The sequence below is a fragment of the Calliphora vicina genome, chromosome 3 (assembly GCF_958450345.1).
Source record: "Calliphora vicina chromosome 3, idCalVici1.1, whole genome shotgun sequence".
Classification (NCBI taxonomy): Eukaryota; Metazoa; Arthropoda; class Insecta; order Diptera; family Calliphoridae; genus Calliphora; species Calliphora vicina.
The window spans coordinates 4127292-4152500 of NC_088782.1; the positions used below are offsets into that span (position 1 = coordinate 4127292).

A 25209-nucleotide genomic window follows, 5' to 3' on the forward strand; every position below is an offset into this window, starting at 1 on the left:
GTCTATTCATCATTTTGAAGCAAAATTTAAAGTAAAGTGCGAAAGTGCGGGTATCGCAAAAAACTTTGCCTTTTATCAAGACAAAGATTCCAAGCACACATCAGGTGTTGCAAAGTTTTGGTTGATCTATAACTGTCCCAAATTTATAGAAACAGACTTTAATGTAATTGAGCATCTTTGGGAGGAATTAGCTAGGGAGTGCATCAAATAAAATTTAGCATATTAGTTCAGCTAAAAGAGTCCTTACTAGTAGCATGGAACACAACAGAACCGGAAGTATACCAAAACTTGGTAAAATCGATTACAAAACGATTACATGCCATTCTAGACAACAAAGGATATGCAACTAAACAATGATCGCACACGTTTGAATACCTTTTTTACTTTGTCCGATTATGTGTTGAGCGCAAGAAATTGAGTTATTTGCATGAAATAATAAATGCATGAAAGTCCGCCTCCTTTTTCATTTGCTGGATCGTTAAAGATAGCGGAGTCGATATAGCCATGTCCGTCTGTATATTGAAATCCACTTTCCTTAGCCCCCAAATTAATATAACAGCGTGTTAAGCTACGTTTAACTGACAAGTAAGAAACTAGTTCTAAGTTGATTGAGTATTTTGATTTTTACAAATCTTTTTCTGTTTAGGTAAAGGTATTGAAAACTCATATTTTTCAAACAATACCACTTCAACACTGTTAATACAAAATTAAAATGAAAATAAAGAGTTTTACAAAATCATGTATCTTTACATTTTTGGAAAAACCATAACACATTCCTAGAGTTTATGAAATTTGTCATTTAAAATTGTTTCTAAACAATTTTCAATTGGTCATAAAACCTAACTCTTGCAACAACAAAATAAATACAGATGTGGTGGTATGGAAAAACTAGGTAACTAGTTGTGAATGCATACGCATTAAACAAAACATAATTTTAAATAATGAGTTCCATTGAACTCATTTATGGACATTATAACCGAAAATTGATGTCAGTTACCATAGAGAATATAGAGCGTAAACTCGAAAAAAACTCAAACAAAGAAGTTACTCAAAATAATCACACATACGAGTGTTGTTTTTGTTTTCACATAGTTTTTTTACTAATACATTCTCACCACTTAGGTTTTTGACAACTGAGTTAGGTCTTTGACAGGAGAGTTTCCGCTCTATGTTTTTTCTCTATGTCAGTTACCTTGTTTGTAAATTTAATCCATTTTTTAAAGAAAATGTTTTTTAAAAAATATATTTTTCCGTTTATTCTTATATACTACATATCAAAAATAAGCCGAGTTAATTTTCTTTTTTTAGGTTAAAAATTTTGACTCAAAGAGAATTGTTCTAATTCGCTCTTTCTCGAAACAACGTCGTTTTAAACATAGAGAATAGACATAGAGCGGAAACTCTCCTGTCAAATACCTAACTCAGTTGTCAAAAACCTAAGTGGTGAGAATGTATTAGTAAAAAAAACTATGTGAAAACAAAAACAACACTCGTATGTGTGATTATTTTGAGTAATTTTTTTTCTAGTTTCCGCTCTATGTTCTCTATGGTTTTAAACTTCTAATTTTTCTGTTTATGAAACTATAGAGTTACCTAGTTTTTTTAAAAAATGTTTGGAGTTACATAGCTAGTTTTTACATGAAAATAACTTTTAAATGAGAAACTACATATATGTATTTCGACACAGTTATAGTAAATCATGGTACAATCAGTTACCAGGTACAATTATTAGAGAGAAAACGTCAAACTATGTATTTAATCACTTAACTTTTTTTAATTTTTTACCGCGATATTTTTTAAATTTGTTACGTTTTAACTGAAATTATAAACACATATTAAAAAAAATATAGTTTTTCTTCAATTGTTAGTAAATTTTTGTAATAAAAATTTAAATTCAATTTTTTTTTTGGCATTTCCTTTTTATATTTTTTAATTTTCTTTTGTTTGACGTTATAGGGAATGTATAATTGAGAATATACTTTCTAATAATTGTACCTTGCTTATTCTACAATGATAGTAAATGAAACGCACTTTCTATTTTTGGTGTTATCTCAATTTTCTTAAAAAGTAGAGTTACCTAGTTTTTTCATACGAGCATAGACATGTTAGTCAATATAGAATATGGAAAATGGAATGGAAAATGTAAATCAACATCCCAATGAACTTGTATTGATTGTTTTTTTTCAGCCTAGGTAATTTAATCGTGTAAATAAAATAAAATATTGAGCAAATACACACTGAATTTTTTTATAATAGCAATTTCCGTTTAGATAAAACAAACATTCATGAACTTAAACTTCAATATCGTAAACCTTCGAGGTCATTTACAATTTTAAAATAAACTATGTATTACTTATGTATGTGTGTGTAGATAATTAATAAATAATTTATGGAATACAATAAAACAGACACAAAATACTCCGTCGCCATTTTAAAAGGTCATTAAATTAAGTAAACATCAACATAAAGATGGCCAGGTCGAAACTTAAATGCCCTTCTTTAATAAATGACTTAATTTTTTCTTTAATTCTCACAAATATATTGTGGAAATTTAAAAATTAAGGCGAGATTCGATTTTTTTGTAAAAAACAGGCATTTCAATACTTTAGCTTGTCATTTTCGCTACAACAAAATATTGAAAACATTAACATTTAAATTAAGGAAGCAAATTATAACTGATTATACAAACACAATTTGTTTATACTTAAATATAGGAATGTACTCGTACGTACGTCCATATGTATTTTATGTAAATACTTATTAGCAAAATAAAATAATTACCTTTAGAGAGGTGTAATTTATAAAATAAATTTGAAATAATAAAAACAATAATAAACATTTCAAGTCAACAGGCAATGAGCCAGCCAGCCATGCAAGCAGGGCGGGGAAAGATTTGAAACAGAATTTACATTGTGGGGAGATGGAATTGGCCCAAATTCCATGGAGGAGGAAAACTGTTTACGTCCAACACATCTTGTTCGATGTGTTAGAATTTGTATGGAGGAATAAAAGGGTTGGGGTGAGGGTGGTGTAGAGCAAAAATTGATGAAAAATAATTATTGTTTATATACTCCTCCTTGATACATATGTATGTATGTATGTATGAATGTGTTGTTTGCTAAATTGTTAGAGTGTGTGGGTTATATACAAATAACATTTTATATATTAATTTTTTTATGAAAAACAAATTTTCTTTTCATCATCAAATTTTGAAAAATTTTCAAATCAGTTGCTTTCGGAATATTGTAAAATTAAGTTCGCATTATAGAATACTAGGTAGTTAACAAAACAAACAACAAAAATAATAATAATCATAATAATAATAATAAAGAAAATTATTATTAAAGTGAAAATTTCCAAACGAATTCCACGAACGATCTCCAGACAATTTGAACGAATTTAAAATAAGAAATCTATTATAAACTAAAAGTGCCAAAAACCAAAAACATTCGATTTGAAACATAAATAAAAAGCAAGTTTTAACTTTTTTTTATAACTCTTTTTAAATTAATGGTGGACATTTGAAGTGATTGTTTAAAAAACAACTAAAAGACTTTAAAAAATTTATTTTATTTAAAAAAAAAATCTAAAAAACAGACTGTTTAAATTCTTTGTCTTAAATATTATTACTTACGTAATAACTGTACTATATTTCTTATTTAATTTAATTTTTTTTTTAAATATTTGGAAATTTTGTTTTTAATCATTGAATTTTGTTTATTTTTTTTATATTATTTGCAACAAAAAGGAGTTTTTAAATCATATTTTATTAAAACACACAAAACACAAACAAAACAAACATAAAAATGGAGTACGTACAATTCAAAAACGGTTCACCACACTACTACAGGGAACAACCAGACCTCAACGAATGTATTCAATATCAAGTAAGAAGAATTCAAATGCTTTTATTGTTAAAAAAAAAAAATGATTTGGATAATATAATTATGGTTGGGTGTAAAGTTTTAACAAAAATACATTCATTTAAATATTTTTGTCATTTTAGAATAACGGCAATTAGGAAATATGAAAATTTTACAAATGCAATAAAATGTTAATTATTCTTTGTTCAAATTAATGTTTTAAATAATAGAATGGGTAAAAACCCCTTAATGCTATTAACAATTAACTCTTAACCTGCAGTTATCTCAGGTCAGGTCAGTTCTTAATATTGACATTATTTTTGCTAAAACTGTTGAAATTACCAGTCTTTGAAATATTGTAGTGCACAATATTTCAAAGACTCTAAATACAAACACTATAAATACAAAATTACAACTCTTCCATCATTGAAAAAACCAAACTTCAACAAAACTTCAACTTCAAATTGAAAATAAGGAGTTTCCAAATGTCGTTATTACATATAACATTATAGGAAAACAAAAATATGGCCCTAGAAAGTTGGCATAAATTATATGCATATTTGATTTAATAAAACCTAAATTTTTAACAATAAACCTCCCCCTACTGTTCTGTAAACCGAATCTGATTAACGTTTTCGGTTTAAAACGATCTCATCTGTATCATTTTTTCATTCGAAATGTCTATAAACCTCTTGTTAAACACAGGCCGTTTACTGTGTCTCTACTTTTAATGTGTCCATTTTGAACATCATCGAAATCACACTGTTAAAAACTGAATGACTATTAGGATTTTTAAAATTTGTTCGATTCGAAAACTTCTCACAAGTTATAGAATCGGGTGACAGCAAATCAAATCCACATGTTTCAATGTACAAAATTTGTCGTTTTCGTATTCGTTTTTGATATCAATCGATTTACAGAACAGGGCAGATTATTTTGTATGTTAACCTTCGTATTTTAAATTTTAAGACAATAACTTCTACAGGTTACCCCTCATATCAATTTGTTCATTTCAATATTGTATATTTATTTTTACGGTATTATGACAACATTGTAAATCATTATTTGGCATTATCATTGAAAGATTGTGACCACATAGAAAATTTGGAAAACAGTTTACTGTGTGAACGTCGCAAAGACCCGTTATTATTGATAATGGAAATTAAACATATTTCTTACGTTTCTGAAAATTTTGAAAATATTAACCAAATTTAAATGTACATTTTAAATTCATAAAAAGCTTCTTTAATTTAATTTATAATTGAATCATTTACAAAAAATTTCAAACAATTCCTTTTCGTATTAAATCTAAATATCCAAGAAAAAGTATAAGTATTAAAAAAATCCGAATTTTTATTATAAATTGGTTTTATTTTCGAATTTGATTAAATTGTAAATTAAATTACGCCTTTCAATATAAATATTAGGAGATACACTTTTAATTCATTTAAATTAATACCCGCAGGGAGTGCCAATAATGAATTTATAATGATTTACTAGTGACATTGTCAGAAATACTACTGACCAGATGTACCCCAGCCAATGTAATCTACTATTGACATTTAACATTACCTTATCATTGAAAATCCACCAGTACATTGTAGCACTACTGACTATGTAATTATTTTCTATACCTATTGACTGCACAGCATAATAAAAAAAAAAAAAACTATTGACGCGTTCGTTGACAATATCACCAGAAATACACTAGAACTGTTGTCTCTAACGTATCTCTACTGACTCTTAAAGGAAAGTTGAAGACGTTTTAAGTAGTGCAATTGTTGATAGAGAAAGTATGTTGACATAGAGACATATGGTTATGGCCTGACTACAGGGATATTTACAAAAAAATTCTATATTTTGAATAATTACTCAAAACTTATATCTTATTATGAACAAAAAATTCCGCGGGAGTTTGTTCCCCGGGAGTTTTTTCTCATTGAAATTGAATAGGAAAAATGAGAAAAGGGAAAAAACTCCAGCGGAATTTTTATTCACAATTGGGCTGATAAACTATTTTTTTAAATTATAGCTGAAAATAAATGTATTCGATTATTCGTCAAATATTTTTCGAATAATTTTTTATTCTAAATTGAAAAATTTTAATTTAAATTTTAAAACAAATTTATTCGATTAATCGACAATTGTTGATCAAATAAGTTTTTATTCCAAATTGATAAATCTTATTCATTCGAATATAAAATATATATTTTTTCGTTTATTCGAATGACATTCGTAGAATTTATACACCAAAAATGTGTTGCCATTATTTTATAACAAATGAAAATCTCAAATTAAATTATTAACATTATTTAGAATATTAAGGGCCATTATTACAACTTGCCTTTATAGTTAAAGTTAACTTTAAGGGTACCTTTTTCTATTGCTTAAAGTTACCTTTAACTATAAAGGCAAGTTTTAATAATGGCCCTAAATTTATTATAAACATACCAATTAATTATAAAAATATTAAAAATCATAATAAAATAATATTAATTTTTAAAATTTTTCACTTGTCAAAAACTTGTATCGGAATTTTGAAAAATACACATTCATTATGACATTCCTCCTCTCCCCCCAATATAGAATATTGTTGCCTTTAATTTTTCTAAATTGCTTTGGCTACAAAAGCTTTGTATACTGTAATGTATACTTTATTTTTAGATCCATACAAATAAATAAATAAATAATATAACGAATGGAAAAGCAAAAAACCAAAAGCAAAACAATTTTTGGCGAAAATATGTTTTTATCTACGTCAAGAGTTTAAAGCAAGAAAATTAATTATATACCCGATTAAATTCTCTTTGTTATTATTGTTATTGTTTTTCATCAAAATACTCGTAGCTATAGAAAAAATTTAGAGCAAACAATTTAAGAACAATAAACAAATACATTTTATTTCGATCTTTTTCTATGCTGTTTTTTTTTTTTTTTTTTGGTTGAGAATTCTTTAGGCGGAAAATTATAATAGATAAACAATTTTGATGATGATTAACATCTGACAAAAGATTTGAAACATTTGTCGTTTTAATATCAAACAAATTTGCTCATTATAATCATCATAACACATTTACACACATGCCCTGTCTACATAAACAATATCATAAATCCATTCATAGTCTAGAAAATAAAAGGGAAATTCAAATGTTAAATTAATTTAATCAAAAACTAAATTATAAATAAGCTAATTATATAAAACAAAATTTCATTTTCTCCTTCTTCAAGGTTAAAAATTTTAACAGAAATTATGTGTTTTTCAATTTTATTATTTTGTTTTTCATAGCGAAAAAGCTTTAAATTTCACAGAAAACAAGGAGGATGGCGTGAAATTAATGGTGCATTTATTTATCATACTAAAATTTAATAGATGAATTGTTTTGAATTTTGTAGTTGAAATATATAAAATTGTTCATGAAATGTAATTTTAGTGAAAGTTAGGTGTCCAAGATCAATTCCAACTTATCCATTCTTTAGTGCTTTATAGATATTTTTTAACCCAAGGAGAAAGACGTTTAAATTGGATCTATGTTCCGGAACGCTTGACCAAAGATTATCAATAAAGGAACAGCTATTTTTATCGCAAGTTGTCGACAAACTGCAGACCTGGGGGCTTACTGCGTAATTTAATACGAAAACGGAAATGTTCGAAATTGTGTGCTAAAAACATTGTAATTCGAAACTATTTCCTTTCGAATCGAATTAGGGAGTAACCCCCCTGTTCAACAACAACAAAAGTTTAACTTTCATTCCACTCTTTTCTGTAAACCTAGTCCTATGCTCTGTAATCAGGATGATTTTGTCCATTATTCAATTTAGAAATCGTTTGATTTACAAAACAAGTGGGTGCGTCTTTCGATTCGAAAAATAATATTGAAATTTGTAAAGTCAGCGTACGTTTCTAGAATCATAAACTCCCCTCACCATGAGCGGTGAAATATTTTGTGAAAAATCAAGTAAAAATCGAAAATATATTCAAATGCAAATATTAAAAAATACCAAACCAGAAAACTTTATTTTCGATAGATAGGTGAGATTTTGCTCATATTTTTACAAAAACTAACGAATAATTTTTCGAATAAAAATCCGAATAATTTTATTCGAATAAAAATTTAATAATAAAATGTATACCAAACTAGAAAACTTTATTTTTGATTGAATGATGAGAATTGTTCATATTTTTACAAAAACTAACGAATAATTTTTCGAATAAAAATCTGAATAATTTTATTCGAATAAAAATTGAGTAATAAAATTATTGAAAAGTAATTAATTTTTAACAAAAAATCTCAACAATTTACAAATAATTATTCGATTAAAAACCAAATATTTATTCGGATAATAATATTTATTTAATATTAAAATACGAAACTAGAAAATTAAATTTTTATGTGGTTCTAAATGGTAATATTTTTATAAAAACTACCAAATAATTATTCGAATAAAACACGGAATAATTATTTTTTACAAAAAATCTAAAAAAAATAGACGAATTTATTCGTATAAAAACTGAATATTTATTCGAATAAAAGATATTAAAAAATAGAAAAGTAGAGTATTTTATTTTTAGATTGAATCATATTTTTATAAAATCTTCCAAATATTTTTTTCGAATAAAATCCGATAAATTATTCGAATGAAAAATCAAATAATAAAATTAATATAAACCATATTTATTAGTGAAAAGTTACTTCATTTTTTACAAAAAATCTCAAAAATAGACAATTATACGATAATTGTTCTAATAAAAACCGAATACATAAATATTCGAATAAAAAATACGAAACTAGAAAATATTATTTTTGGGTTGAATGTTCATATTTCAACATATTTTAAAAAAAATTACACCGAATAAAATTTTTCGAATGAATTTCATGTGAAATTGTATTTCCAAATTCTACCAGCATTTTTTATCTTTAATAATAATAAATTAAAGGAATTGTTTACTTACATTCATTTTCTTGAAATCTTGAATCGGAGATGTTTCTAATACAAAGTCTTGATATGAAAATGATGTAGTTTGTCAAAATGTTAAAGTTGAGTAGTACATATTAGTATTTATATGAAAATGATGAAATATGCTGAGATGAGATATTCTTGCTATTTGAAATTTGTTGAGATATTTTCTTGCCAACTGAAAGTATTGAAATTAAATTATACTTATTATAAATGTGTTTTAAATAATTTCACTTTTGATTTGAATTTTTCTAATTGCAGCTTAAATAAAAAACCTCTAAATACAAATTTAAATATAAATATAAAGGTCAATTTGTTTAATTTGCAAACAAATCATTAAAATTATATATGAAACTAAAATTTATATTTGACAACCAGCAACAATTTATTGAAAACATGAGTAAAATAATCTCTATTTATAAATACAGTACAGTATCATAAAAATAACTTAAAACTGCAACGCAAATAGCTTTTAATTGTGTAGATATAAAATCATTTTAATGAAAGATATCTTTGCATTGCATTTTATTTAATTACCTATGACGCTTGGCTATAATTTTTGATTTACATTTTTATTCTATTTAATTTTCAACCGAAACAAATAAGAAGGAAATAACAGGTATTAAATAAAATAAAGATATAATTTGTAAATAGCACTTTATTTTTGTATTAGTGACTCTTCTTTTAGATCAAGGTTGTTTGTTAAATTAAAAGAATAGAAAAGTTAAAAATAATTCAGTTTTTCATTTTTATAAAAATACTTTTTTTCTATTATTGTTGGTGCTATTGAGCGAGTGAGTGTATGAAAACAAAACAGATGATGTAAATGAGAAAAATGTCAGGTGAATTGAATAAAATTACTAATTAAAAAAAAAAATAAACTAAATTTAAAAATACATATAAAATAGAAAAAATTAGATGAGAATTACTTCCTTTTAAAAAAAAAATCGTTTGTCAGTTACACATAATTACAATTATAAATCATTTGCCCAAACAGGCAGTGTCATCTAAAATGGAAGCAATTAACTGCTTGTCACTGAGAGCACCATTCACTTCGTCCTCATCCCACTGTAGTTGGACTTTACATAGACGTGGCTCTTTTTTCTTAACAATACGCAAGATACCTCTAGTCTGCACTAAATCCACAAGACTTAAAAATTCAGCTTGATCTACCGGATGAATATTACGTTTGGTGCACACACGTCTATAGACTTCATGTAAACGACCCATTGTGATGTCTTTATTCTTTTCATTGCGCAGCATTAACATTAACGAACACAACATGATTTTTTGCTGCAATGGAAAGGATTCATCCATGTCTTCTTGTAGATTTTGCGAGACTCCATAAACTTTATTTAGTACAGCGGCAACTTGTGTTACTTGCACGGGTTTGAGAGTTTCTGTAAAGTATGGTAAAGTTAGTATTAAATTAGATTGCAATAGACCAGAAATATTATAAACTCACCTTCAGGAATATGATGACTTTCCCCCTCTACTAAATTAAGATTCTTCAAGTTGATTTCTCTTTCACCCGCTTTCTTCTGTTGTTCAGCAATTTCAACTACACGACGACCTATATCCAAAGCTCTTCTCACATCCCCACTTACAGCACTAACTTTAGCAGCCAACAGCTGTAACGTGACAGGCGGAAAAATATCCAATACTTCGGCCTCTTCCAAGCGGGATTTGAAAATTTCTACAATTTGTTGTTTGGAGTAGGGAGGAAAGTGCATATGTTTTGGTTTCAGTTCACAACGAGCATTCAGACGCAGCAAAGTTCGTTCAGTTAAATCTAAACTATTGGCAATACCCACCAAAAGTATACTGGCATCGGGCATGGAAGGCCATTCGAAAATAGTATACAGCACAGCTTGTTTTGAGCTGCACAATTGGTCAATCTCATCTAGAACTATTAAGAGCATTTTAGGACAAGTCTTAAGATGATGCTGCAAAGCCTGTAAATGATCACGCTCAGTACGACCCTGAGGTTTTAAATTCAATTCGGTACAAAGTTTTTTGTAAACACCTCCAATGGAGGCAATAGAAGTACAATTAACATAGACCGTCTGTAAACGTTTGTTGAACTCGGGGGTCCGTAGCAACAGCGATAAACAGGCTGTTTTGCCGGTACCCGGCTGCCCGGAAACATATAGACTGCCCGACCTTTTAGCTTCTAAATGTTCTCTAAAGAAGGAACGTAATTCTTCCAATTGTTCTTCACGACCTGGTAAATTCTGACATTCAGCACTGTTTAACACTCGTCGGGCATTTTGGTATTTGTTACGAACTGGTGTAGTTTTGGGAGAACTTTTTTTGGGCGTCAATATTTTAGGACTCACCATTTCTTCTTCTGGTCTTTCGTCTATACTCAAACGATCTAGTAAGCGTGAAGGGCTTATAACATGTTTGGGCAAGGCGGTTGGCTGTTGTCTGGCATGTTTGGGTGGAGATACCTGCTGTGAGTCTTCCTCATCTGCAGAAGTTTCTTCCTCTGTTTGTAGTCTTTTCAATAATTCTCTCTTTTTGGAGGCAGGCATAGGTTTAGTGGCCTTTTTACTTTTGGGTGTTTTAATTTCTTCCACTTCTGCAGTTTTCTTTGTTTTTACAGTTGCTCTCTTACGATGTTCCATTTTATTTATTAAGTCACAATTTTCTTCGTTACTACAGTTGGAGGAAAGTTCGTATTCTTCCTCCTCGTCACTGTGGATGGTAATTGAATTCCTAGAATTTCTATGTTGCCATAAGCTGGCCTGTCTGGGTGTCTTTGGTGTGGCAGGAAGTGTAGGTGTAGCTTTACCTATACTGCTTAAACGTGTCGATCGTCTTACTGCTGCCATTTAGTTGTAAAATAATAATTAGAAAAGCACTATATTAATTTAGGATTAATTTATTGGAATAAATTTTGAATGGGAACGTAATTTTTTAACACAATTTTTTTCTTTTCTTTTGGTTGTTCTTATTTGGTGCATCAGCAACATACAGGTAGTAAAAGCGCGGTAAACAAAACGTCAGCTGGTTAATGACGTTACAATATTACCTAAATACAGAGTTGTATTTTAGCGTATGTACTGAGTTAAAACAACTAATACAAAAAGTACTTAAATAAAGTAATTTGATTTCGTATTGAAATAAAATTTAAATTTTATTAAAAATGCAATCAAAAGAGGAAATTAATAAAGTTAATACTAAATAGATCATTTTTTTAGAAAATGCAACATGTAATTTACCTGTCTTGACGTTATTTCACACAGGCATTCAATTTCTAAATAAAATTGATTCTAATCAGATAAAAAATTCAATATATATGTATTTAACATAAAATTAACAAAATAATTCCATCTAAATGTGTTTGTTGAAGCTAGCAAAATTTTCTTACGTAATATTTTAAAAATATATGGAATTATACCAGCGAGAATACAGTAATAAGCACACACATTTTGAAAATTAAAGAAACAGCCAACGCCAATGAGAGAGTAAAGGAGGAGCAAATTTTTTTAAAATAACCAACAATATTATTAAGTAAACAGACAGTAAGAATTTCGCCTATAATTTTGTTTATTTCTTTTTTTCAAAAAAACCAACGTATAATTATAAATTTTGTGTACATACATACATACATATGTATGTATTTTTCCATTTTGCCAAATGTTCTCGATTTTTCATTATTTGGACGTATTCAGCTAGAAATTTATTTTTGTATTTTAATATCTGTATATAAGATGAGTAGGGGCGATGCGATAAATATATCGATTTGTATATAAGACACATTGCACACAATCATACACATTTTAAAAGATACATATATACCTAACAAATATCATAAAATATATATAAACAACAATAAAAAATTAAAAAATAAAGAATTTCAAAGTATAGACTGAATTAAAACGAGTTGGCAATTATTAATATTGTTATTGTTTTTTAATGTATTTTTAGCCTTACCGAACAACTCCACTGGTTTTGCCCGGTGCTAAAGTGAAAAAAGATGCTCCCTCCACAGATTCCTATTTGAGACACTACCCCAACCCAGCTGTACGTGCCCATCCCCATCATGATTATCATGACAGTGTAATGAAGCAACGTGTTGCCGATACCATGTTGCACAGAGTTGTTGGTCAGGAAGCCGATTCTGGCAAAGTAAGTGTTTTTCAAGAAAATTTTACATTATGTATAATTTAATTCTATATCTTTTTAATTAAATAATTAATTTGTTTATAGGTTTTCCACAAACAATTCAACTCTCCCATTGGTTTGTACTCCGATAACAACATTGAAAGCACTATCCGCCAAACAGTTCCGTAAGTATCTTTATTTTTATACCAAAATATATTTACTAATTCGTATTATAAAGTTAAACTACCAGAATAAAGCTACGATTAAAATAATCCGTATGAAAAAGAAAAACAATTTGCTAAAACTCAAATTAAGCATTTGCTTAAATTAATAAATTAATACAATTTACACTAAAAATACAAATTAGAATACTAAATTTTAATTAACAGCAAATTCGATTTTTAATCAAAATAAACAAAAATAGCAAAGGCTACACTTAAACCACAAGCTACACTACCAAAAAAACAAAAACTAAAATAAAAATCAATGTAATTTGTACTAATTTTTTAATATGAATAATTTATTTATTTAATTTTTTTTATAAACTCCACCGATATCAACGTTTTTTAATATGAATATTGTGAGATATGCTGTGTTCTATATATATGCACGTTCAACCGTAAACCCTATAAAAACAAATAAACCAAAACAAATTAAACAAATGTGTTTTATATAAATTGATGTGATATTATATATTTTTTGTCGACTCTATATTATTTGTTGTAGTGTCAATGCAATATGGAGGAGTCCTTTGCATCGTCCTTTGCCAACAAAACTTGACCGGTAAAATTAAGAAATAAATCAATCAAATCTATTTAAGTATTTCTTCTTTCACAAATCATGTTGAAATAGTCAAATCAAAATTGTTGATCCTGCTGATCATTGTTGTCATATCGTAGATATATGCTAAATATTGTAGTTGATATTTAAATTTCTTTGTATGTATAAACGATAAAGACAAGTGAATTTAGTACTTTCCCATGTTTAGTAAATGTTAATTATTTATTGCTTGCTTTTGTAACTTTTCCCGTAAAACATAATACAATTAATTACACACTGTACACAATTTTGAATGTAGTCCCTTTAAACATACATAGTTATTCAAATATTTCTCTTGTTTACCGAGCTAATGTGTATTAAGTAAAGTACATTAAAAGATTTGGAGAATTGTTTGTGTACTTACTTTTTTAAATACTTAAACAATTTTTATGTAGTATTCCCAGTAGTTTTTGATGTATTTTTACATAAATGTTTTACGTTGTCTGTAGTATTTTTAACACTTTGGCACAAATGCCTACGTATTTGTAGTTTTGTGGTGTTTTTCTGAAGCTGCAAAACAGTGATATGGATTTTGTATTTTTGAAAACCAGTTTTATGTTTTTGTCAATCGATATAATTTTTTATTTGAATTTAATACTTTTTTCAGTTCGATTAATATGAATTTTTAATTAACAAACATATTAAAAACTAAAAATTTAACATATTAAACATTAATTATGTATTGCTCTTAAAATATATAGTTCTGGCCGCATAATCATACAGCATTTAATATGTGTATTAAGAACAACTTGTTTTCCAAATTATTTTATTTAGAAATGCTGAATGATTTTTTATTTTAATCGTGAAGATACGACAAATAAATATTTTAGTATTATTTCAATACCATTTGTTACGATTTTAATAATAATGTTTTTATAACTCTGTTGTTATCTTCACATTGGCTGAAAGAGCATACATACTTCCGTTTTATTTTTGTTTTGGTGGTTGATTGTGCTGAAAATCAACCCTGTTTTGTTTTTGATTTTGTTTTTCGAAATTAACACTGCAACCCAATAAACCAAATTATTACAAACAGTTTTAAACATCCCAATAAAACGAAAAATAAACGTATTAAAAACGTCTATCTATTAAAACCAGTAAAAATAGTTAGTTTTAAAGACAAGTAGTGTTAAGAATAATTAGCTGCACGATTAATATTAGAATTTTCATCGATCTATCTTTCCTGGAACAAAAATATAAAATACTGGAGCAACAAAAACAGAAAGAACTACAAGAACAACAGCAACGTGAACAGCGACAAAAACAGCTGGAACAACTATATCATCATTGAGAATAATAAAAAACTAGAGCAAAAAGATATTCTTTTCAATTTGATTTTAGAAAAAATCTTTGAAAACAATACTAGAAGAAATTTATTCCAAACCCACTATTCAATTCCCCATACAAACCGCCCACCACAACTACCCATCCAAAGATATCTGAAATCAAACATCCCCTCCCACTAATTACCTAATAACACAAATGAATCTAAGAGCAAAAAATAATAAAAACGCTTATGTGGCTAACAAATTTTTTAAAAACTACACTTTGTTTAAATACTAAATAGATAATTTCAAAATCTAAATTACTTCCTATCAAGTCCACGATAAAAATCAATGTATAAAATTACCTTTGACTGTCACGCTTGTCCACTAATGTCTAGCTAGACTCTTTCTTTTTTTATTGCTAATGTAGTTCTAACACCATTCTTAATGAATTAATTCTTAAATTAAGATTGAATTGGAAATTGTCATTTAAACTGTCATTTGCGTTGTTTTGCAAATTTACCAAAAACATTTTTTGAAACTAATTCTAACTTATTTTGTGCACATCCTGTTTTTTCTCTCTTCTCACTCTACGCTCTAAAATAAATAAAAATCTCTACTCGTCCAAAAATAAAAACAAATATGTATAAAAATAACCAAAATCTATAATAAAATAAATAAAATCTACAAAAAAATCTCAAAATATCATTAAAACGGTTCAATGATGTAAACCAAAAACCAAATGTTTGGTGATGTCGAACCATCCACAACAACCACACAACAATAATATGCTGCGCTGCATTCATGCTTTTTTATTAAACAACAACTATAACATCCAAAATATAATGACAGTTACAAGAAAACAGTTGTCTATGATCCATCCAGGAGTGAAACTTATAGAGCCATTCAAGAGGAGGGCTATGGCAATGCTGATTTCACTGAAGAAGTAACGGTACCAGTGCAACCAAAGGTTTTCCATCCCAATAGAATGGTTCCAGGAAAGGTAAGATCAGAGAAGTTAGTGATTGACTACAAGCAGTATCAGTCAGTATCACTGTCTCTTCTTACACAATATCTCGCTATCTCTCTCTCGTTATATCAAATCAATATCAATCACTTATCGTTACGTCAGCTCAAAAATATCAGTTCGACATGTCCTGTCAATCACTGTTTGTTCAATCATCTTTCTCTCTCTCTCTCTTTATTTTTGTTGTTCTCTTACTTAAATGCATCAGCTGTAAATTAATGTAAATTGTGTTTTTGTTTACATTTGTTTTGTAGTAAAAACGTTCGTATTTAAGGAAAATTAGTTAGTAAAACATACTAATTTGGTAACAAATATGTATTAATTCGTGTAAATGTAAAAATTAATATGTATTTAAGTTTGATCTCATTAACCGGATTATCGCTTAATGTGTAGCCATAGAAAAGCTTATAATTTATTAAAAATTAACATTAATCATACATAATTAATACTCATCACTGTGTAAATTCGATACAAAACCAAAAAACACATAAATTTATGTTTAAAATATATTGGATGCATTTATTTAACCCAAAAAATAAAAGAAACTAATCAATTTGTTAGTATCATTTAACCAGAAAACAAAAAGTGTTCATATGATGTTATCATATACCCCTCTGCTATTTATTTTTCCAAATAAATATTAATTTTTTCCACTTAATTTCTTCAACTATATAGAAGCCAGTACAATCAGCAGCGCCCATTTCCGGTCCGTCGTACAATGTAAGTACATATAATACCTATAATTATTTAATATATCTCTGAAAAGACTTGTATCTCCACGAAAGTTCAGTTTTGCTTAATACAACTCTGTTTTTTAGTGTTGGTGTCACCAACTTTATTGTGTTTTTTGGTGTTGCCAACTTAATAAGCAACCGAGAATAGCTTTACCAATTCTTTGTCAATTAAAACAAGGATAAATTACAAAAAAATACTTTAAATGTACAAGCAATTAATTTGTTTCTTTCTTTTTTACAGGTGGTAAACACAACCGATGAAACCATCCGTCAAAGTGGATCCTTCAACCGTTTGATGTATAGTGTTTTGGGTGCATCACAATATTAATTATTTAAAAATCTCTATATATTATATATTACTATTTTTTTTTTTAAATTTAACATCTTTACAAAAATTTACTAAAAATACATGAAGAAAGTCGAATGTAAAAAAACCCATAGTTCACGATCTTATTAAATACAAAATTAAATTCGGAATAAATACATCCACCATTAAAACAAAACTGTTATAACCTGTGTAATAAATATTAAAATCATTATAATTTTAACTAAAATAATAAAAAAAAAAACAAAAAAAAACTAGAAACTAAACATTGACTTGTATTTATTTGGGAATATAAAAGGAAAAAATTAGAAAATTTGATTGAATGTTCGAAGTTGTGATTTGAACAGTTAGAGTTATTTGATGAGTGTCTTGGGTGCGGATAATTCAAACCCTTAAGAATAATGTTCGAATAAATGCCATTTTTGAGATACAGATGTTGGCAATACAATGGAAACTTTTCCAATTTTTAATTATTTTTAGTATTTCATTAATATCTACTTATCTAAGAACAAAAAATAAGAACATTATTAATTAAATTCTGATAATAGAAATCAAAATAAAAAGTATTCATTAGTATGTTGTTGACAAAACAATGGAAACTTTGGTTTAATTTTTTACAAAAATCTGTCTTTTGTTGGATATAAAAATTGAGTATAATTTTGACTTCAAAACACGTACCTCATAAGTTTGTAAAAACTCGGTTACAACACAAGAGGTGCGAATGGTTTATTTTCCTAAGAGTACGGATACATAATTCCGTTTAAAATGGATATGTATCTTATTTGTGCACACAGAGAAAACAGATTCGTATTGGCAACGGAATTTGTTGCACAGGAAATCAGTTAATAAGGACGAATTTCAGTTAAAGAAACCAAACTTTTGTTATACCTTCTAAAATTTTGTAGCCACAACTGTAAAATTCGGTCACAAAGGCAGAATCATTCGAATCATTCATCCATTTTTGTATCGACCAGTTTCAATGAACTTTGACAAATTGTATACGAGCAGTACAGTTTTTTTTATAAGTACGAGGTGTGATACCAACCATGACCAGCCTAATTTGCCCTACGGCAAACAGTTCGTGAACTAATTTCAAATTTTAGAAATTCAGCACGAATAATTTCCATGTCTTAATTCCTTAGTACTTCAAACTTATTGAATTCATTCCTTTAAGAATCCACTCTTTATCGAATCGAATCCTTATTTAATCATTCAAGTTTTCTTTAAATCAAATCCATTATAAAATAGTTTTAAGAAGAAAATATTTTCATTCATTATGGATTAGATTTGAATTAACCAAAAATTGAATCAATTAAAGGTTGAATGAGTTTTGTTCATGAAATTACGGAATATAATTTTAATTGTATTGTCACTCACTTTAGAACCATTTGTATATTTCTTAAGGAACACATGCTGAACGATCTATGTGTTGTATCGGGAACCGGACTGTGTGACTTGTTCAATTCACTATCCTTAAATTATATTTAACCAACCATATGAAACTTCATATACTTATGTAGTTAATTTTATAAACGCAAAAAATAAATTTAAATAAAAAAAAATAATTAAATTAGGGTGCGCTATTAACCAGTTTTACGATTAAATATAACATGACACTTACTTTCACTTAAATGGAGCTTAAAAACTTTAACATTTAGAAGCATAATGGATTTCAAAGCAATTCAAATTTATAATTTGATATTTTGCATGGATGTCTGTCATGATCACTGAAATGCATATTGATCAATTTTTAATTATTGATCAATTAAATTCATTGATAAATCTAAATAAAAGCGAAAGGGCTGTTCGTCCTTGCTAAATTTTTATATGAATATACATAGATACGCTGATATTTAATAGGATGTATAGTAGCTTAATATAAAGAAATATTTTTTTTACTATTTAAAAATAATTAAAAACTAATTATGTAAAATTTACCCAATTTGAGTTTATTTTTAGCTGAAAATGTGTTAATAGATCACAAAGGTCACAACCCACTAAAGCCGGCAATAATGTATTTGAATAATAAAACAATTGTAACAATAAAAATAAAAATAATAACAACTCACAGATACAGATACATTCATCATTTGTACTCGTTAAAGTAATGTTAAGTTGATTGTTAATAAAAAATGAAGGCATTACGTATAAGAAAGAAACTCAAATTAAAAGATATAGTTGAATTTTGGTTAAGTAATATATACATATGTATATATTTTAAACATAAGATACATTCATGTATCTTTAACTGTATACATTTTCAAAAATATCCAGATACATAATTACAAACGTAGTATGTACATATGTACGTATGCATATGTGATACATAAGATCACGTAGACCGCAATTTGGTAAATTAAAAGCATCAAATATCAATAAAAAAAAACAATAATTAAATGATTATTGCACATGCTCTCTTAGACAACAATAGAAGAAATAAACAAAGAAACGTAACAGCTAAACCAAATTCAAAACCCTACAAATGATGACTAACAAAAAATCTGAAACTGTAAAACTATATAGACATACATTAATATACATTCATGCATATTTATGTAAGTAAATATCGTAAAGTCTATGCCTATATGTAAATATATTGTTTAATAATTACTTAAATATTTATGTAAAGTATTAAATGTCTGGTCTGGTAGGTGTTGGTGCATTTATTTCAAACTCCAAGTTGCGCATGCGTAAGCAAATGCAATCTAGTGTTCTATAACTGCACAGTATCATTGAATCGAATTTGGGTCAAACTAATGTGGTTGACTTAAAAAAAAAAGTTGCAATAAAATCTCAAAAGTAAATTGAAATACTCAAAATATCAATTACAGTGTGTAACCTACTTATGAGTACAAACATACATGCATACATATTTACATTAGAGTGGCAGCCTATTGTTTGAATAAAATATTTGTTTGAATCTTGCCAATGGGTTTGAAACATAAGTATTGACATTTTTGGAACCGCATTGGGTTCAATGATAGACTTTGCAGACGGATATAGCTGCATCATCACAAAGTTTCATTAAAATCCAGATATAATATGCATATGTATGTTATACATTCCCCACATGCCTATGAAATTGTTATTACAGTAATTTTGACTTACCTGCACAACCAACTTTGCACGATATTTTGTGCAGGTAAGTTAAAAGTGCAGTTAACATCAGTTAACTTACCTGCTCATTGATGCTGGTAAGTGCATTTAAGTTTACTGCTCAAAAAAGCAGTTAACGGCAAATAATTTACATGAAGTTTTGTGATGTTTCCCTTTAAAAATAACGAAAAATTTGGTATTTTAGCTACTTTTAAAATTATTAAGTTTACAACACAATTTTTTATTCAAAATCGTATTTTTCTTATTTTGTTTTGATTTAATTTTATATTAAGCAGCTAAATGAATTTTTTTTCATGAAAACCAGTTATAGCTTCCAAAAGTATTATGCACTTATCTTAAATGTGCAGGTATGAACAATGCACTTAAATTAACGATTTTGTATGTTGTTTGATAAATAAATATACAAAACACAAGTTTTGTGCACTTATATGCAAAATGCTCTTAAGTGAAAGGCAGGTAAGTCAAAACTACTGTATAGTAATTCAACTGGTTTCTGAGTTATTAATAGAAACGTTTAGATCTATAAAAAAATTTTCATATAAATTTTACTTTATTAAAAAAACTAAAAAAAATATTAAAATTTTTTGTTAAAATTTCATAGCGAATTTTTTATTTATTAGTAATTCAAAAACTAATTGAAGAACCGTAATGAAAATCATTTAATCATATTAAAGAGACAATATCCGTCTTAAAATTCAACCTTTGAAATCAATGTGAGTTACGTTAGCATTGTCAAAACTGAATAAAATTTTCAGCACAGATGTTTCGATCCTCACACTTTCAAATTCAAAAGTCATGAAATGTACCCTAATGTATAAACATACATTTGTACGTATTTAAAAATAACTAGGACTAGGATTTTAAATTAATTTTAAAACGTTTTTGAAACAATTTTTTACCTATTTTTGATCTATATCTGGATTACTAAGTCATGAATATAGATAATACGGACATCTAATAATCGATATTTCAAAAATCGGGAAAATATTTTTAAACACGATTTTTTCCCAAAAAAAAAATTGTTAAACAAATTTTTTTTAAATGAAAATTAAAAAAAAATTTTAATTTGTATTTTAAAATATAATTTGGTGAAGTGTAAATAAGATTCGGCACAGCGGTATATATCTCTCTTACTTGTTTTATTATAGAATACCACAGAGATTTAAAACTAAAGAAAAAATGCATGGTAAGACTCGGAAATTAATTTTAATTTAAATATTGCCTCCTTTTTACTTCTCATTTCTTTTAATAAGATACATTTTTTGGAGAAACTGAAAAACTAACTCCCTTTAACTTCTCATTTTTTAAGTATGAAGAAATTTTAGGAAAACTTAATTTTACTGCCCCGTTTTCACTTCTAATTTTTTGGAGAAACTTGAAGAACTAACAACGCTGCCACCTTTTTCTACTCAAGAAATTCCGGTATTACCGGCACCGGGTCAAGCTAGTCTATATATATAAAAATTAAATGGTCCATGTATGTAATGAAATCACGTGAGAAAAATTCAAAAAAATTCAGGTAAAACTCGGAATTTTTTTTCATTCCAGTCAATTGTAATAAAAAAGCCCCCTAAAGTATGCAGTACAAATTTAGATATTTTATTTGCAAATAAATTAGAACAGGCAGGCAGGTATGTGGGATGGAGAAACTTGAAGAACTAACATTAGTAAATAGATACCGGGCGAAGCCGAGGTATGGGGATTTCATGTCAAGTGAACCAACTTTTGAAATCTATGTCTTCCGATCGCGATGAAGTTTACACCATGGTCCTATTGGATAGCAAGATCGGTCAAGAACTCTCTGAGTTAGACACTTTGGCCAAACAGGTGTTTTTTCTCATTCATGTAACTTATTAAATATTGTCCCAAAATAGTGTGTCCCAAATAGTTTAGATAGCTATTTTTTTTCCAAAAATGTTGAAATATTTTTTCCGAAATCAAAAACTTTTTTGATATTTTTTTTTAAAATGGGCCCTTTATTCTCACAAGAAAGCTTAAGTCATTTTCTTGAAGACATGCGAATTGGATATCTATCAAAATAAATGTTTTGTAACTATAAACATAAAATTTTTGAAATTTTTTGCAAAATCAATCAACTGATCTGATCAACAAAGAATTTTTGGGGAAAATTTCATCCCCAGTCGGACGGATATAGCGAGATCGTCTTAGAATTTATAAGCACCTACAATATTTTTACTTTTGTGGGTCTTCCATCAATATTTGGATGTGTTTCAAACGGAATGACATAAGTTGTGTTCACGTACTTGATAATTTGTAATAATTTGTACAAATTATCACTGGAAGTTACGGGATTCCGTTCGTTTACTTTTAATTCGTAGATAGAGAACATGATAAAATATCAACATAAAAACTATATTCAAAACATATTGTTGCAAATGTAAACAAAACAAAAAAGTTGAAAATTAACACAATTTACAAGTATTGCAAAGAAAAGAAATAAAATAACACAAAACATACGTTTTAAATTGATTTATAATAAAATACAACTTATTTTTACAAATTGTTGTTCGCGTATTTTTTGGATATTTTTTTAGATTGAGAGTAAATGTATTTTTACGCTCTAAATTAAAGTTACTGGAAAGTACGCGAACACACTTATAATCAATATACCCCTGATTTTTAAGAAAAACTGAAAAACATTTTAGAATTAAGTTCTAGATCCGATTTTTTCTGGTCCTTTTCTGGTTTTCACAAAAAAATTTTTCCCTTAAATATACATTTTTTTTCATATAATTTTTTATGAAAGTAATCATATCTGTCTTTAATTAAATGGTTTAAAATCTAAACCATGATAGCAAGACTTTTTGTCACAGTTTAAAATTTCGTTTTCAAAATAAATCTTCTTGTCCACCTTGAAACTCTCCGCAAATCTAGAAAGTCTTATTAACAAATTGTTATACTTTTTAAAAACCTGTAAATACATTGAGATATGTAGCTATCGAAGGCAATCAAATGAAAAGTAAATAATGAAAATTAACCTAATTAACCAAAATTTGGTATTTGCTCTAAAAAAAAGAGATTTGCAAAGACCGTGCTCAGCATATTTCAAGTTATTAAATAACTATATGAGTTTAAATGAACAAAACTAATTTAAACTGCATTTAAACTAACAAATAAAGCAATCGAACCAATAAATATGCAAATTCTGGCAACTCTTGCAATAATGGCCAAATTTGCAGCAAAAAGAGTGGAAAAGAAAAGTGTTACTCTCTTTTATTATGTTTATGTTATTTAGATGTATTTGTACATAAATAGACATAATTTTGCTGAACCGGTTACAAGAAACGTCATTTGGCCAGGGGAATATTCAGTGGGTCTATTGGAAAAAAAAAGAAAAACCAACAAACAAAATCTTAATAAATACATACATACATATGTATGTACTTACCTATTTACATATATATATACTTAAATAAATGTATGTATGTACTATGAAACCAACAACAATTTGCAACATTGAAAGTGAGAGTAAGAGTATCAATCAGCAGCCAAAGTATGAGTATGAATACGAATAACGGGTATTAGCTGGTTAAACATTATTAACCGTTAACAATTAACCATTTTAAAACTCCTCAAACAACTCTGCGCATGACAGTGGTACTACATACGACAACAACAAACACATTGGTACATACAGTATGAATTTAAGTTGTATCTTTGTATCTAAAATAAAAGATTCGTACTTAACAAACCAACCAAATCCCAGCAGTTCGAGGAGACTGTCCTGAACTGGTGATTTTACCTATCATTTAGGCTGACGACTGCTTACATAAATAGCTAGGTGACTATTTATCCTAAGCAGGGGTCAATTGACCCCTTTTGAGACTGTCTGATAGCTGGTCCAAAGTGGTCAACACTAGCTTACTACACGCAGAGAAAAACATGGTTGTGGTAACCATAAACTAAGAGCAACATATTATGATCAGATTTTTGCTTGTAGTCCAAAACATATTATGATCATGATTAGTATCATAAAATATCATAATATGTTCTGAAATAATCAAATTATGATAAAAATTAATCACAATATGTTTTGAAATAATCATATTATGATAAAAAACAATCATAATATGACCCAGAGTCATCATATGTATGACACAATTAAATCATATTATGATCCAAAACAATCATATTATGATCCAAAATAATCATATTATTAAAATTTATTTTTGGAAATACAAAATTTTAATAGTATTTAGTTTTAAAGTACTAAATTCACAATTAAAATATTATTGATAAAATCAAATTTATTGTTATTCGCTCTAGGAAAGTTAAAGATAATATACAAATAAAACTATAGAGCGAATGGGAATTACAGACACTCAAAATTTACTTGTAAAAACAACACAGCACTCACAAATGGTTGGAAAAAATACTATTAAAAGTAAACATATTTTGTTTGCATCTTAAACATATTATGACTATGCGTATATAAACTTAACATTTAATGGTTGTATATAAAAATAATATGTTTACCTAATTATCATTATTTAGTTGTTCGAAACCCATATTCATATTTATAATTGCGATGAAAATATAAACGTTTACAGTAACTATAATATTGTTGAAATTAAATTAAAACAATAATTATATATTTATGACAACAATATATTGTTACAGAGAACATAGTATAGTTGTCGTAACCATGTCCAACCATGTTTTTTCTATGCGTGTAGATATCTAACTGGTTACATAATCAGCTTCATTGTTTTAAAGTGACTACACTCTTCATTACTGAGAGACACTTTAGCGATAATTGTCTTCTCCCTAGATTACCTGGGATGTATAAAGTAACCAATTGAATTCTCTCCGCACTACAAAGAGAACATAAATGTCAAACGACCTAATTTATATTAATTGGCGATCTTCGATTATTTTTTAAATTTTAGCTTGAAAATAAATTAATTCGGGTTATATTTTCATTCTTAATTGAAAAATTTAATTCATTCGAATAAAAATTATTCATTCG

At 27.5% G+C, this 25209-nt stretch overlaps 2 protein-coding genes across 14 annotated transcripts in view; one reads left to right on the forward strand and one right to left on the reverse strand.

Moving 5' to 3' along the window:
* The window catches only part of Zasp66 (PDZ_signaling and DUF4749 domain-containing protein Zasp66), a 39322-nt gene extending 21954 nt beyond the window's left edge, over window positions 1–17368 (forward strand). For 2 of the 13 annotated variants that reach the window (XM_065503071.1, XM_065503074.1), the window contains exons 5-10: window positions 12756–12956; window positions 13038–13117; window positions 13659–13715; window positions 15869–16019; window positions 16719–16763; window positions 17019–17368. In XM_065503071.1, coding sequence (XP_065359143.1) covers window positions 12756–12956; window positions 13038–13117; window positions 13659–13715; window positions 15869–16019; window positions 16719–16763; window positions 17019–17105 — 621 coding nt within the window. In that variant the 3' untranslated portion in view covers window positions 17106–17368. The other 11 variants (XM_065503072.1, XM_065503075.1, XM_065503080.1 and 8 more) reach the window with 10 other exon arrangements.
* Window positions 9460–11775, reverse strand: Cdc6 (Cell division cycle 6). Its single transcript, XM_065504812.1, has 2 exons — window positions 10285–11775; window positions 9460–10219 (listed from the first exon to the last, which is right to left on the reverse strand). The coding sequence occupies exons 1-2, from the start codon at window positions 11654–11656 to the stop codon at window positions 9801–9803; spliced, it is 1791 nt and encodes a 596-aa protein (XP_065360884.1). The 5' UTR covers window positions 11657–11775; the 3' UTR covers window positions 9460–9800.
* Window positions 17369–25209: the final 7841 nt, after the last annotated feature.